Raw genomic sequence first — 16,196 nt, 5'->3', positions numbered from 1 at the left:
ACAAAATCCCTGTACTGTCCTGGGATTTGGAACCTATTCTTCGGATCCTGTATGTAAAACGCTTGAATCTCATAATTGTGGCACTATGTTTTTGAATAGCAAAATGCCTGACACTATGACCGAGGGGCAGGTAGTAGCAGAGCTCAGACACTGTTTAGAGATAGCAAAGGAACAATAAATTTGCCAAATAAAAGCTACCACTTCTTTTAGAAGGAAAATTTCCTTTTCCAATTCATATGTCTATTCCATCTTACATAAAAATATACAGGCAGATGAGGGGAGCCGGACATCCTTCCTTCCTCTTGCTATTCTCTCAATTCCTTCTTGGATATCACTCCTGTTTCAGAAACATTTTGATTTTGATTTTTTTTTTAAGCATTCTGCAAACAGCATATGCCTCAACATACACCTATTATCCAACATAACTGACAATTTGATGAATTGCTGGTTTGGAATCCTTTAATTATTGCAGAGGTTAAAAGATAGCAAAAGGCAAGGAGATAGGGGAAAAACTGAGTCGTCTTCCTAAATCAACACAGGTAGGGAAGGATGGGATATATAATCCATCAGACTGCCAAATAAATCATCACAGGCCCGAAATCAGTATGTGGTAACCTAATTTCAGTGGATAGCTGGGTCTGGGAGCTACCATCTTTATTTCCCACAATGCAACTAGAAGTGATACTACTGAAGGGGGGGCATTGTAGAGAATTAAAATGGCAGCTCTCCACCAAGCAGCCTTGACTGGAGCACTGTTGCCATTGCCAGCCACAACCACTTCACCTACATGAGAGGGAGCCCACCAGAGGACCCAGGCATCCTCTCAGGAGGTAACTGGAACTCAAATGTTAGTTACAGGTACTCTTTCATACAGAGTACACCACTGAAGCAGAGACTTTAACCAGCTTTTTACCTTTTCAGCTGCCAAGCTAAAAGAACTAAGTCTGAGGAGGCTACAAAGATAGCAATAGAAGTCAGCTTCCGCCATATTGATGGTGCCTATGAGTACAAGGCTGAGGAACAAGTTGGGCGATCCATTTGTGAGAAGATTTGCAGATGGAACAGTTAAAAGGGAAGACATTTTCTACAATGGAAAGGTAAATGAGTTGTTTTTTAATAATATTTTTAAATTAACTTTTCAAATTTTACAAATTGTTTTAAACAACCATCAAAACAAATCTCTCATGTCTGTTGACTTCCCATCCACCCTTCCATCATACTCTTTTCTTACCTTATGAAGCTGCTGCATTTCTTATAGTTTAGCCATTGTTGTTGTTGTTTAGTTGTTTAGTCGTGTCCGACTCTTCGTGACCCCATGGACCAGAGCACGCCAGGCACTCCTGTCTTCCACCGCCTCCCTCAGTTTGGTCAAACCCATGTTAGTAGCTTCAAGAACACTGTCCAACCATCTCATCCTCTGTCGTCCCCTTCTCCTTGTGCCCTCCATCTTTCCCAACATCAGGGTCTTTTCCAGGGAGTCTTCTCTTCTCATGAGGTGGCCAAAGTATTAGAACCTCAGCTTTCAGGATCTGTCCTTCCAGGAGCACTCAGGGCTGATTTCCTTAAGAATGGATAGATTTGATCTTCTTGCAGTCCATGGGACTCTCAAATGTCTCCTCCAGCACCATAATTCAAAAGCATCACTTCTTCGGCAATCAGCCTTCTTTATGGTCCAGCTCTCACTTCCATACATCACTACAGTGGTACCTCTGGTTAAGAACTTAATTTGTTCCAGAGGTCTGTTCTTCACTGAAACTGTTCTTAACCTGAAGCACCACTTTAGCTAATGGGGCCTCCCGCTGCCACCATGCCACTGCTGCATGATTTCTGTTCTCATCCTGAAGCAAAGTTCTTAACCTGAGGTACTATTTCTAGGTTAGCGGAGTCTGTAACCTGAAGCGTCTGTAACCTGACGCGTCTGTAACCTGAGGTACCACTGTACTGGGGAAACCCTAGCTTTGACTATACGGACCTTTGTCGGCAAGGTGATGTCTCTGCTTTTTAAGATGCTGTCTGTGTTTGTCAAAGGTTTGTTATCGTTTTTCTCTGAATTTACTTGTACTTGTCCTGCGGTCTTCCTCAGTAGAATGTTGGACTCCTTCTGACCTGAGGGGCTCATCTTCCAGCATCATATCTTTTATATGCCTGTTGTCTTTGTCCATGGAGCTTTCTTGGCAGGGATACTGGAGTTGCTTGCTGGTTCCTGCTCCAGGTGGATCACATTTTGTCAAAACTTTCCACTATGACCTGTTTGTCTTGGGTAGCCCTGCATGGCATAGCTCATAGCTTCTCTGGGTTATTCAAGCCCCTTCACCACAACAAGGCAGTGATCCATGAAGGAGAGTTTAGCCATGATATACATTAATTATAAATTATTAAACTGCAATTCTCATCTGCTGCTTTACTTCAAATCGTGCATACATTTTAACATAACATTGCGGAAAGGTGAGTTTGAATTTTATTTCTTTTATGAACAATTATCATTACCGAGGTGCATATTTCACAGGCATTATGTAACATAGAAAGGGCAATATGCTGGCTAAAAGATTGTAATAAATTAAAATATAAATCATTAGCAATAATATATGTGAATTTTGTTTTAAACATAATATTTTTATTCCTTTGCTTTTTTTGGCTATCAAGATACAACAGTTTTTTAAGGGTGCCTGAACGCTGCATAGGACAAAGCGTGTTCTCCTTCATGGAGAGCACGTGTTGCGGTGGGGGCCGCCAGGACACTCCAAAGTTGGGGGAGGGATAATTGATCGTTGGCCACTGATGCGATTGGGGCTTCCCTTGTTGCTGGGAAGAAGTTAATGTTGCCATTTGTTGATTGACAGCCAGAAATCGGGGGCTAACTATTGCTTGTCCACTCTGTCAAGGGGGCTCGGGCCATAGCAATGAGCTCCTGGTTGCATTTGAGGAGGGCTGAGGGCAGGTTCCCTGCTCCGACGCTACCCCCAAGTGTATTCCCCTTTTCTTACTTTCGCATCGTGCAGAATGTCAGTCTGTCCCCCATGGTGGGGGCGGATAGTCGCAACCAATGCCTAAGCAGCCACTCACAAATTTGTATTTTAATAAAGTTGTGGCCAAAATTATGCCAAAAAATCTTAAATAAAAATTCTGTGTGATGTGTGAGTTATTGGGGTGGCCCTGGGGACCTCGAAACGCAAATGCTTAAGTCCGCTCACCCCTCTGCTTTCCTTTATTGGAATGCAAAGAAGAACAAGAAGAACAGGAACAAGAACAAGAAGAACAAGAAGAAAGCTATTATCTATTCTGTAAAAGCAATTCTGAGAAGACAACAATGTAAGCTGCTAGTGTACCAAAGGACATTCTGCTGAAAATTACTGATAAAAATTTGGGCATAGGTTAGGAAGTTTCCCCACCCTTCTCTCTCATTTCTTCAGGGCATTTGCTTAGACACTCCCCTCCTTTTGTGCCAACAGAAGACATTTCATTGGAAACACAAATTCATTTTTCTCACTCGAGTTTTGCCTTTTGACAGAAAAGTGTTGATCAGTTTCAGCCTGGAACCAAGAACTGAACAAGCATAGAAGCAGAAAATGGCACTCAGCAAAGACCGTGGCATTACAATGAATGATGGGAACAAAATCCCCATATTGGGTTTTGGACCCAATTCCCCGGGCACTGTAAGTAAAACATTTAACTCTCATGATTGTAGTAACTTGTTTTTGAAGAGCAAAATGCCTGCCAGCTGCTGGGTGCTTCATACATTGCAAAGCACAGCACAAGATACCTCACCTGATCTGAGAAGCCAATTGTGCATGAGAACTTCTTGGGTCACAGCAGCCAAGAATGCAACAGATGCTTTGCAGCACATAAAGTGCTGCTTCTCATTCAACAAGGGTCCTGAGCCTGCAGAAACAGGAGCAAATAATGTTTTGTGCAAGGCTTGGATGGTTGTAGCTGAGTTTCCAGTGTGAGTTGCTGCAGGATTCAAAGTCCCCAGTGCAAAACTTCTAGTGATATTTTTAAAAATCTTTCTATAGAATTGTAAGTGCCCACTATTACTTTTGTTAGGAGTAACAATATTATCCAAAATTACCAGCCATTAGCTAACTATTCTGGACACTTCTTTACCTTTGATGTGTCTAGTCCCTGGGACTGAGGGGGTAGTTTGACAATGTCCACTGATACTCAATGTGACTTACAAGTAACCTTTGATATTAATTTCCCCACTGAAGCAGAGACCTTGACTAACCTTTTCACCTTTTCAACCGGCAGGTTCCAAAAAGTAAGTGTGAGGAGGCTGCAAAAATAGCAATAGAAGTCGGCTTCCGTCATATTGATAGCGCATATGTATACCAGAACGAGGAGGACATTGGAAGGGCCGTTCGTGCGAAGATTTCAGATGGAACAGTAAAAAGGAAAGACATTTTCTACACTGGAAAGGTGAGTTTGGCATTGTTTATTTTTTATTTTAAAGGGTAAAATATAGTGCCTGCATCGTGATGCAACTGCATAGTTCACAGACATTATTTAACAAAATTGGAGCAAAATGCCCCTCCCTATATAAACCTACCCAGATACTATGTTCATCCCCTGAGGCTCTTCTTCATGTGCCTCCTCCATGTTAGGCTCAGAGGGCGGCAAAACGAGAACGGGGCCTTTTCTTGTAAGGCTCCCCATTTGGGGAATGCTCTTTGCAGGGAGGTTCATCATACACCTCTAGGCGCCAGGAGAAAATGTTCCTGTTCAACCAGGCCTTGGGCTGATTCATATTCTACACCCTTTTTAAACCTGTTTGTTTGAGGAGGGATTACAGTTTTGTTGCTTCTGTTTTGACTGTTTATTTGTGCTTTTATCTTGGGAACTGCTCCAAGATCTTTTGATGAAGGGCAATATATAAATTTAATAAATAAATGGTAAAAATACTGTATATTAGCAATGATGACTTTATAATTACTTTACCTCACCACAGCAATTCAGAATACTCTTCAGAACAATATTTGAGTTTGCCCTTAACACCATGCACACCAGAATAGTCATCTGCCACAGCTAAAGTGTCCCGAGACCCAAAAACTCTATGGCTGTGTGAAAATATAAATCTCTTTATATTTTTGACAGCTCTGGAGTACCTTCCACCGCCCTGAGCTGGTTCGGAAATGCTTAGAAGAATCACTGAAGAAACTTCAGTTTGACTACATGGATCTGTTCATAATTCACAATCCATATTCTCTGAAGGTAAATAATTATTTATGTCATAATGCAAGTATTGAGTACAATATCTGAATGGAGGAGAGAGAGAGAGAGGGAGAGAGAGGGAGAGAGACTACTAAAATACTTGACAACCTCAAGGAACATTAGGAATTGTCATTTCCTAGAGATGCTGACAGTTCTCTGCTATACCATATCTCAATCAAAGAATGATCGCTCCCAGATTTGGGGGGGAGAAACCATACCAGTTAAAGAAAACCTTTTCATATACTGATGACATTAACTACATGGGCATCATAAGAAAGAAATCATCTGCATAGCAGGACTTGGCGAGGGAGCAAGGGAAGAAAAAAAGGCTTGGAGAGATGGAGAGATGAGGACCTGTGCAGAGAGAGAAGACAGTTTGTTCTATGGGGCACAGAAAGAATTGTTTGGGGATGGGCATGTTTGGGGAACCTGTGACCTTCCAGATGTTGCTCAATTGCAACTCCTATCATCCCTGATCATTGTCCTTGCTGGCTGCAGCAGATGGGACTTGGAGGCCAGCAAAGCCTGGAGAAACACTGATTGCCAACCACTGGATTAAAAGAGACGATACTGAGTTAATATTGCAATGTAAATTTTTTTTTCCTGGCTAAAATAGCACTGCATCCCTCTTGAATAAACAAGAATGTGAAACGTGGTGCTAGTGATTTGAGTTTCCCACAGATCCTTGCACTGTGGTATCGGCCCTTGCAAGTTTATCTCCCTTTTTCTATCACTGTCCATTAGTATTAGATAGTATTACAGAGATAAGAGAACCTCTAGGCCTGCCCTGCACTTATTCCCTCCGCCTCCTTCTTTTCCAGCCTGGACCAGATTTACTTCCCACAGGAGAAGACAAAAAAACAATTTTTGACAATGTAGATCTTCGTCAGACATGGGAGGTAGGTGCCTGGGATTAGCAAATCCAGCCCTTGAGTCATTGGGATACAGAGCACAGTAGCCTTCCACCAGAGGAGGCAATTCCAGAACAATGACTCACACAATGGCTCCTATGAGAGCTGGTGAATTATTGCACAGTCTTGGGAGTATATGAGTTAGCCTCCAATCTTAATGGGGGGGGGAGTGTGGTCCCAGCTATTCAACAAACAAACATCACTCAACAAACATGTTGTGCTTTCTTTGCCAGGCAATGGAGGCGTGCAAAGATGCCGGCTTGGTGAGGTCCATCGGAGTGTCCAACTTCACCCGTAAGCAGCTGGAAATGATCCTCAACAAGCCAGGGTTGAAATACAAGCCAGTGATAAACCAGGTCAAGCATGTTTGCCTTTTGTAGGGGTTTGTTCCAAATGCTATTGAAAGCTTCTTTATTTAAGCTCTTTTTGTATGGACAGGCAGAGACCCCCCAACCCCGGGCAACACCCGAGTGGAATAATGACTCGAGACAACATGTTATGGGATTAAAATTTGGCCACAACTTTATTAAAGCTTCATATGTAGGGAGACCTTGACTTAGGCATTGGGCATTTTTCCCTCCCAGTCCCCAGCCGGGGATCTGGGGAACATCAGGGTTATCCAGAATGTGTGGGGATTGGGCTGGCTCTGGAGAACGTCTGTTCAAGCAGAGAGACCGCCCCCCATTTTGCTGCCGTTGCAAAGGAGAGCAATGACAACCTCTTGGCGTATGGCCAATGCCTCCCCTCAAAACAACTCCTTTAACGGGGAACCCTGGGATCGCCACCGCAGGGGGTGTGTGGGTCACCGCTTCACACACACACACCCCAATTTAGGGAAGATAGACTAAAGGATTCCGCCCAAGGCCTGAAACCGCAAAAGTTGTGATGCTTTGCTACGGGGAAGGTAAAACCTGCCAATGCAGGAAAATTCCTTTCCGGCCCTTCAACAGCAACCATAAAGTAGCAGCATCCACGTACCTGTGAAGAAGAGGTTAGCCTGCAAAAGAAGGCTTAACTGAGGGAGGGCAGGGTGGGAGAAGCTCTGAAGCTGACTGAGAACTCCCAGGTAAGTTCCGCCCACTATTGTGTGGGCAGGGCGATCCCTCCCCTTACCTGGCCAACTCTCTCCTGGCAACACCTCTCCAGCTGGGATTAGGTAACTAGACCCCTGTGTTGCAATATAGACAAGCTGAACAATATAACACAACATGATGGCCAATAACAATGGCACTAAACACTATAGACTAATACAAATGATCAGAAATTACACCAAAGTCTCTAAATCTTCTTCACCAGTCACACTAGAATAATTCAAAAATTCGATATATACATCATCTGTCACCAAATATCGCCGGAATAGAGTTTCCAGATAACCAATCTGTTTCGTTCAATGCTTCATCAGCCAATCTTGATTGATTCTTCATCAGCCAGACTTGTAAGAATTAATATGAGAAGGATGCAGTTCGATTTCTTAACAAGCCAATCCTACATGTAAACAAGTATAAACGCTGTAGAAAATATGTTCTGGATCAGTGCTCATATGATACTGTAGTCTGTATTAGTCTATAAATAGTGTTTAGTGGCATTGTTATTGGCCATTGTGTTGTGTTATATTGTTCAGCAAGATTGGGTAATTGGCAGAGGTAGGCGGCTACCTCCAGGTGTCCATCCTGGGGGCGGGGGTGAATCTAGGTTGTACTGCCGGGAGCCACATGGGATTGGGGGGGGGGACTGTGCACGACCACGCAAAAGGCGCCCCCCATTCGATGTGGGGAGCGGTTATTGTGAGAGGACCTTTGCTTTGACAAACACAGCCATTCTCTGAAAAAACTTGCTTAAGGCTATAAGGTTGCCGATCCAGTCACAAGAAGATATGGTTATGAGTTGTGGGGTGGACTCCCCTAAATTCCTGGAACCAGTAATGGGTTCTCATTTAATCAAGACCTCAGACAAAAGAAAGTGTGGAGAAGTCCATAATGTTTGAAACAAGCATCTCAGTTAGAAGGAGGCCTTCAAATCATCAGGGCCTACACAGCCTCTTGTGGGACTCTGGAAGTTCTCAAGTGGGGAGGGAGGGGCCTTTGATTTAGGCATCTGGGCAAAGTTGTTGCACCCAAGCAGCCCTGATTCACTTGGACACTGGTGTATATCATGTAACCAATGAGACCTTTCTGCTCAACATTGAAAATTCAGAGAGTGAGTGGGCAGAAATAGAGACACTGCAGGGAGGACAGTGTGATCAGGATATTTCCAACAGGGCTGGAGTGACAGGAGATTGAGGGGGAATAAGCCCTGTCCCCCATCTTCAGCTAACACACATTTCATGGATAAAGAGCGTGGCAATGGAAACCACAAATGCTTGAACGGTCATCTAAAGATTCTGATACATCAGAAAACACAACACACGTTAAGAAAAGTAACAACTGGATTGTCAGGATTGTAGAACCCTCATATAAGAATCTGCCGCTGTCTGAAGAGCACATTCCAGCAGAGTCAGAAGAGAAGGAGGAGGGAGAAAATGGAATGCAAGTTGCCAGGGAAACAAGCAGACAAGATCTTGGTGAGAGGGGAGAAGATAGAGTGTGGGAACCCACAGAGAGTGGCAGCTTGTCAGAAAGGGAACATGAGCCAATCAGCTGCAGACTTAGCCAGAGGGGAGGCTTACAAGTCAGAGAGAGGGAGAAGCAGCACAAGAAGAAACCGCATTTCCTTTGCTTCTTCCGTAGTAAGAGAAAGGGAAACCAGAGTCCAGTCGAGTCATCGTAGGCTGTTATGGAGGCTGCTCAGGAGTCAGCTGCTGGACTTTTTGTTGGTTCTTTGCAATAAATCATCCTTTTTAATTAGCCGGACTCATGCGTTTTAAATGCCTCTGACATGGATATTTCAAGAAATAATAGCATGGTTCTGCTTTTCTGTCTTTCCTTTGTTCCACGGTATTCTTTGTTTCATCTGAATTCTCACTTTGGGGTTGTGTTGGGGGATTTTGAATCCACAGGTTGAATGCCATCCTTATCGGAACCAAAGCAAGATGCTGGCCTTCTGCAAGTCAAACAATATCATCATGGAAGGATATAGTGTCCTGGGATCCCAAAGGGATGCAAGTTGGTAAGAGATGAAGCCAAAACGTTTGGGGACCACCTCAGGTACCACCTATGCCGACTATTCCCCAGCATTCAGATCAGCTCTGAAGGTTGTACTTTTGGTCCCACATTAATAAAGATCCTTGTGGTGGATACCAGCACCAGGGCCTTTTCTGTAGTGGCCCCACAATTGGGGAACTCTTTCCACAGAGAGATTTACAAAGCTCTTCCCCTCCCATTTTAGACATTCTCAGAAACCTTCCCATTGCTGATTGCTAAAGTGTTTTTTTCAACTTAATTTTTTATTAGTTTTCATCAAACATACATTCCAATACATTCATTGTATTAATACATCTCATACATAACATTAGCTCTGTTGAGCTTTGGACTTCCTTCTTCCCCTTCGGTAAGTATCATATATTTTCATTATGTCACGTATTTTATACATTTATCTATTTGATCATAAGCTGTTGAAGTTAATCAAATCCTGCCAGTGTCTTTAAAGATTTACAGTTGTCTCTTATATAATCCAAGTATTTACTCCAATTTTCATAAAACTTTTGTTCATCCTGATCTTTTATTCTCCCCGATATTCTAGCCAGTTCCGCATAATTAATCATTTTGACCTGCCATTCAGTAATAGTTGGTATTACTTCTGTTTTCCAATTCTGGGCTAACATAGTCCTTGCTTCTGTCGTGGCATACAGGAATAGGTTTTTATCTTTCTTTTTAACATCTTTTCCAACTAGTCCCAGTAGAAAGGCTTCGGGTTTTTTTAAAAAAGTATACTTAAACTTTTTTTAAGCTCATTGTAAATTAATTCCCAGAAGCCTTTCACTTTACTGCAATTCCACCACATATGGAAAAGATCTCCTTCTACCTCTCCACATTTCCAACATTTCTTATTTTTCATTCTGTACATCTTTGACAGTTTTACCGGCGTGAGGTACCACCTGTATATCATTTTCCATACATTTTCCTGTAATGCCGTACAAGCCGTAAATTTTAAGTTCACGTTCCATAGTTCTTGCCAGGCTTCTAATTCTATATTATAACCAAAGTATGGCCCATTTAATCATAGCCTCCTTCACCTCTTCATCTTTAGTATACCAATTTAATAATAACTCATATATTTTGGACATTGTTTTATTTTTGCTTTCTATAGTATCTATGTGAAATTTTGATTTTTTTATCTTCAAATCCCATCCTCTTTTTATCTTCTTTTAATATTGTATTAATTTGATGATATTGTAGCCATCTACTCAGTAAATTCTCCACTTCTTCATATGGCTTTAACTTTGGGCCTTGATTAGTTTTCCTAAGCAATTCTTCATATGTAGATCTGCTTCCTTCCGTGTTAATTTTCTTAATGGTTAATACATCTATTGGAGATATCCACCAGGGGGTCTTTCTTTCTAGTAGATTTTTATTTCTCTCCCATACCTCATACAATGGTCCCCTAAATGCATGGTTTAGAAATCCTCTGTGAACTCTTACTTTATCGTACCACAGGTACGAGTGCCACCCGTACCTGTTATCATGGCCTTCTAGGTCTAGGAGATCTGGGTTTTCCAACTTTATCCAATCTCTCACCCAGGTTAAACAAGCAGCTTCATAGTATATCTTCATGTCTGGTAGAGCGAAGCCTTCTCTTTCTTTTTTATCCACCAAAATCTTCATTTTTATTCTTGGCCTTCTGCCCTGCCAGACGAATCTTGCTAAAGTTCTCTGCCATTCTTTAAATTGTTTAAGTCCTCTGATCACAGGGATTGTTTGGTACAAAAATAACATTCTGGGTAGAATATTCATTTTAATCACTGAGATTCTACCTAAGAAGGATAGTTTTTTTATATATATAGCTGATTGACTTCTCCCAAACGAATGTTTTTAAATGTTGCAGGCAGGGGGCTATTTAATAATTTCTGCTTCTGAAATTCCGTGCTGTTTTTCAATCATGTTTACATTATCTTTAATGTTGATTTAAGCAGTAGAATGGCAGGGATGAAAGGGCCCTGCACCCAGCCTTGCATTTAAATAATTATAGCATTTCTCTTTTTACATAGCTTGTTTCGTGTGTCTCAGAATTTTAAATTGTATTGGTTTTATCTATATTGGAAGCCACTTAAATGCTTATTTTTAACAAGTGGGACCAGCAACAGATATTGAGTTCTCCTTCAAGAGAATGAGCTGTGCATTCCTCCAGGATCCTCCATTTCATTTGAACATCAATTCTCCAGCAGGCACACAGGATTCTTTGGGCCTTTCTTTCCTGCCTTAGCCCGCCTGCCCCCCCCCCACCAAATACAGATTGTATTTAAGCAAATAAACTCTCTTAAAACATGAATTAGTTCAAATCAGCTAACTGACCTTTAAATACAAATTAAATAGCATATATTGGATGGACTAGGCCAATATTAATTTTAGAGCGAGATTTATATATTCTGGACACCAGAAACACCCCTTCTCTCCATGTTGCTTTCCGGCAGGATAGATCAAAACACTCCTCCCCTGCTTGAAGACCCTCTGTTAGTTGCGATCGCCAAGAAGTACAACAAAAGCCCAGCTCTTGTGGCTATTCGCTACCAACTGCAGCGCGGCCTGGTGGTCCTGGTGAAGACCTATACCAGAAAGCGAATTGAGGAAAATGCCCAGGTAAAGCAGTAAATATTAATCCATTTAAAAACAATACCGAAAAAGCACATCATTTGGACACTGTGATCTCACGGGTCACATGACACATGCAGGAGGGAAGATGCGCATCTTGTTTCCAGCAGTGAGTATTCAGAAGAATCACTGCCTCAGACCGTGAAGTCAGAGTGCAACCATCATGACTAGCTTCCATTAGTATTCTTATCCACCATGAACTTGTCTAATGTTCCTTGTCTTATCCATTATTGGCAACCTACTATGGGGAGTTGGATTCTCTGACGCCCAACACTACTATTGGTATTCTTATCCACCATGAATTTGTCTAATATTTAAAGCCATCCAACTTGGTGGCTGTCACTGCCTCCCATGGGAGCAAGTTCAGTAGTTTAGCTATAAACTGCTTAAAGAACCTCATTCGCTGGACTATGACTTCCCTCATCCCTGGCCACTGGACATGATGGCGGTGACTGATGGGGAGTTGGAGTCCATCCACATCTGGGGGGCCACAGTTTCCCCACTCCTGTTCTATTGCAAACCTACATTACTATGCATATAAAATTCACCCAATGGGAGGACATCTGGACTGAAGCTGTTAAATGAAGGAATTGAACTTTGGAAGGTGGTAGCAAAGTTTGCTTTGGTATCTCTGTTGCTGGGAAAAGGTGCACAGCTCTGAGGTGCAGAAAGAAGACATGAATAAAAACCACCTCAGCATTTTATTTTCTTCCCCTGACAGGCATTTACTTTCCAACTGTCTGAGGAGGATATGAAATCCATTGATGGCCTTCACAAAAGCATGAGCTTCATAAAAATGGATATGTAAGTCATATTTAAATAGTGTGCATATGGATACATGAAAGTGGTTCACTCAAGAATTCATACTGCAAGAGCAAAAGGAAGAAAAGATCTGGTATCCATCTCTTCTCTTCATAGAGAATTAGGTGAAATTATAGAAGGAATACTGTGGAGACTTTGTACGAAAGCCCTATGCATTGTTGGAGTGGGGTGCAAGTGTACGGACAAGGGTCCATGTCGCAGAATCATAGAATTGTTGACTTGGAAGGGACCACAGGGGTCATCTAGTCCAGCCTCCTGCAATGCAAGAATATTTTGCCCAGCATGGGGCTCAAACTCATGGCCCTGAGATTAAGAGTTTCCAAGCTCTACCGACTGAGCTATCCCAGTCCTATTTGACCCTAGACAGGCTTCCAAATACCCTTGAGACCAATGCCATACAATGATGTGATGACATTCCCAAGAGCATTTTTGACGGGGGGGGGGGATGGCTGCTTCATGCATTACTGCCAGTAAGGGACTCCCAAAACAGCAGTTGTCCTTCTGCCCCTACCTGAAAGTCTCAAAAAGACGCTGGGGAAGAGGAGGGAGACCTTTGACCCAACCCTTTTGTACCACTTTGATCAGCAACCAGGGCTGTGTTCATCATCTAGGGGTTATTTTCTCTAGTGAGAAGACGGACATATGATCATCCCGATATTGCAAATGGCGGACCATTTTGACTTTCAGCCTCCCAGATATTCAGCAGGGTGGGCATTTGATGGCAAACTCGGGGAGCTTACAATGCACTGTGTGAAATGGTCTCATGAGGCAATGGCTGGCAACAGATAAATTTTTATTGCTTGTACATCTTCCAACCCTTGAGTGTTGACTCGCTTTTGTTTTGTTTCAGCTTTGCTGGTCACCCACAGTATTACCCACCAGATGTGGAATAAGGACTCGTCTCCCATCTCTAATTGATCTTGAATTCTTAGGAACCACCATAGTTCCATTGCACTCACAGTATCAAAAATATGTTTCAGCAAAAGTTAAATCTGCTCTAACAGAGCTTTGCAAATGATTCCTGGCTTTAATCTGGAGGTAAAGGAGAAATAGGGAAATACGAGGAACCTTGTTGTTGACACTTTCAGAGCTACCAGTTTCCACTGCACACATATTGGTTTAATAAGCATTCCCTGTGCTGGAGTGGCAAATTTAGAAGTGTGGAAGCTTATAGGCACATCCATATGCACTGTCCAGAAATGCAGGCAACTGTGTTAATCCTCATTAAACCAGCATGCATACACCCCAAAAGAGCTTCAGTATATAGTATAATATTTCATTAGGATCTGCTGACAGTCATATAACTCTATTGAATTTTAAACAGATTGAGCTTTAATCATCTTCAGACAACTGACAGGCAACCCATAGATTTCATGTAGAAATGCATACAATTTTGCAAAAAAAAAGCATTACCATTTAAACCTCTATTGTGAAGCTGTAACCTCATTAAAGAAAAGAAAGTATACAGCCTCTGCTACATTGTTTTTACCATTCTCTAATTTATTCTATGCTAATCTATTGCATCACAAACAAAAGAGAATTCTGAAACCCTTTCTACCACATCACTAACTTGTCAGACCAAGAAAGCTCCATCAGTTATCCGGTAACTTCATTTGATGAGGCCATTGCATCTGCTGTGGAAAAGGTGATGGATCTACACTCCCCTGTGTTCCCCCTCCAATACAGTGTTGGTCATTCCCTCTGCCCAGGGACCCCTGAAAACTGTGGTACTATGAAGGGGCTGTCACCTAAAAATGTAGGTACTAAAGATGTCTGTACATCTGCAAAGCCCATTTAGTCAGAAAGAGGACAAACAATGCTATAATCAGAACTCGTATCCACACTGTACAGATAGGAATGCAATAGCCTAGTCTTCTCCTTAGGGTATCCTGGGTAGTCCCATTTGGTGAACTTAAGGTTTGCTAACAGAGAAATTTCAGCACCTTGACTAAATGACTCAGGCATAGGAGCCAACTCCATTCATCTGACTGGGTTGCCCCAACCACTCTGGGCGGCTTTCAATATATATAAAAACATTAAAAATTAAAAACTTCCCTACACAGGGCTGCTTTCAGATGTCTTCTAAAGTTTGTACAGTTAATAATCTCCTTGGCTCGGGGGTCGCATAACTCCATACCCTCCGTTAAAAATAGGGGTTAAACCACAGAGGCTAGGACTTGCCGATCAGAAGGTCGGCGGTTCAAATCCCCGCAACAGGGTGAGCTCCCATTGCTTGGTCCCTGCTCCTGCCAACCTAGCAGTTCAAAAGCACATCAAAGTACAAGTTGATAAATAGGTACCACTCCAGCAGGAAGGTAAATGGCGTTTCTGTGTGCTGCTCTGGTTCGCCAGAAGCGGCTTAGTCATGCTGGCCACACGACCCGGAAGTTGTATGCTGGCTCCCTCGGCCAATAAAGTGAGATGAGTGCCGCAAACCCAGAGTCAGTCACGACTGGACCTAATGGTCAGGGGTCCCTTTACCTTTACCTTAAGGAAAAGTGGGACATTCCAGGATCAAATCAGAAACCAGCATGGCTTCTGTTAATCTGGGACTGTCCCTGGGAAATAGGGACATTTGGAGTGTCTATTACATCCTTTTCCCCCTCCTTTTGCATACTGAGCATTCTGTTTTATGAAGTCAACAGACGCCTCCACATATTTCATTGGTTATTTTGTTTCTGAGTATATTTGTTTGAATTCAATACCTCTGCCTGGAGATCTGCTTAGCTTTGAGGCCTGCTTCTCCCATGTCTAACAGTTAACATGTCAAAGTTTATGGCAGGTCTCTAAATAGAACAATATTAATAATAAAGAGATGAAATCTTTTCTCCCCCATCAGTCAACTATCATTTGCCCGGCAAAAGCAATGCTAAGTCACCAATCAAAGCCATTGGTGTTTCGGAAGACACTGTGGTGAAAATTAAGAAACTTCGGTATAGTTAACATATGCCATTTGTAAGCACTGCAACTCTTTGTTGGAATCACATTAATCCAAAGTCTGGAGCAAGATAGGGAGTGTCCCTGCCCTTCTTTCTAGCTTCAACAGAACACTGGCTTAGTCACGTCCCTTTCATCATATCTAAGGAAGATGTTTCCTTAAAATGCATATTTCACAGGCATTACGTAACACACAAAGGGCAATATGCTAGCTAAAAGCTTATAATAAATTAAAATATAAATCATTAGCAATAATGTATGTAAATTTTGTTTTAAACATAATATTTTTATTCCTTGGCTTTTTTTTCTATCAAAATACAAGAGTTTTTTAAGGGTGCCTGAACGCTGCGTGGGACAAATGCTTAAGTCTGCTCATCCCTCTGCTTTCCGTTATTGGAAGGCAAAGAAGAACAAGAAGAACAAGATGAAGATAGCTATTATCTATTCTGTGAAAGCAATGGTGAGAAGTCAGCAAGGAAAGCTGCTGGTGTACCAAAGGACATTCTGTTGAAAGTTACCGATAAAAATTTGGGCATAGGTTAGGAAGTTCCCCCGCCCTTCTCTCTCATTTCTT

General features: G+C 42.2%; 1 protein-coding gene across 2 annotated transcripts; it reads left to right on the top strand.

Moving 5' to 3' along the window:
- The first annotated feature begins 977 nt into the window (after positions 1 to 977).
- On the top strand, positions 978 to 14,155 carry LOC310659180 (aldo-keto reductase family 1 member C3-like). 2 transcript variants are annotated; one of them, XM_083402385.1, is made up of 9 exons: positions 2,986 to 3,653; positions 4,249 to 4,416; positions 5,092 to 5,208; positions 6,030 to 6,107; positions 6,353 to 6,475; positions 9,115 to 9,224; positions 11,686 to 11,851; positions 12,585 to 12,667; positions 13,536 to 14,155. In XM_083402385.1, the coding sequence occupies exons 1-9, from the start codon at positions 3,567 to 3,569 to the stop codon at positions 13,576 to 13,578; spliced, it is 975 nt and encodes a 324-aa protein (XP_083258511.1). In that variant the 5' UTR covers positions 2,986 to 3,566; the 3' UTR covers positions 13,579 to 14,155. The 2 variants fall into 2 exon arrangements, with proteins under 2 accessions (XP_083258512.1, XP_083258511.1); XM_083402386.1 differs by lacking the exons at positions 2,986 to 3,653; positions 4,249 to 4,416 and adding an exon at positions 978 to 1,097.
- The last annotated feature ends 2,041 nt before the right edge of the window (positions 14,156 to 16,196 follow it).

This window comes from Podarcis tiliguerta, assembly GCF_965153285.1.
Source record: "Podarcis tiliguerta genome assembly, chromosome: 10".
Taxonomy (NCBI): Eukaryota; Metazoa; Chordata; class Lepidosauria; order Squamata; family Lacertidae; genus Podarcis; species Podarcis tiliguerta.
The sequence above is the reverse complement of the archived record's forward strand: the minus strand, read 5'-3'. Positions and strand labels throughout refer to the sequence as shown.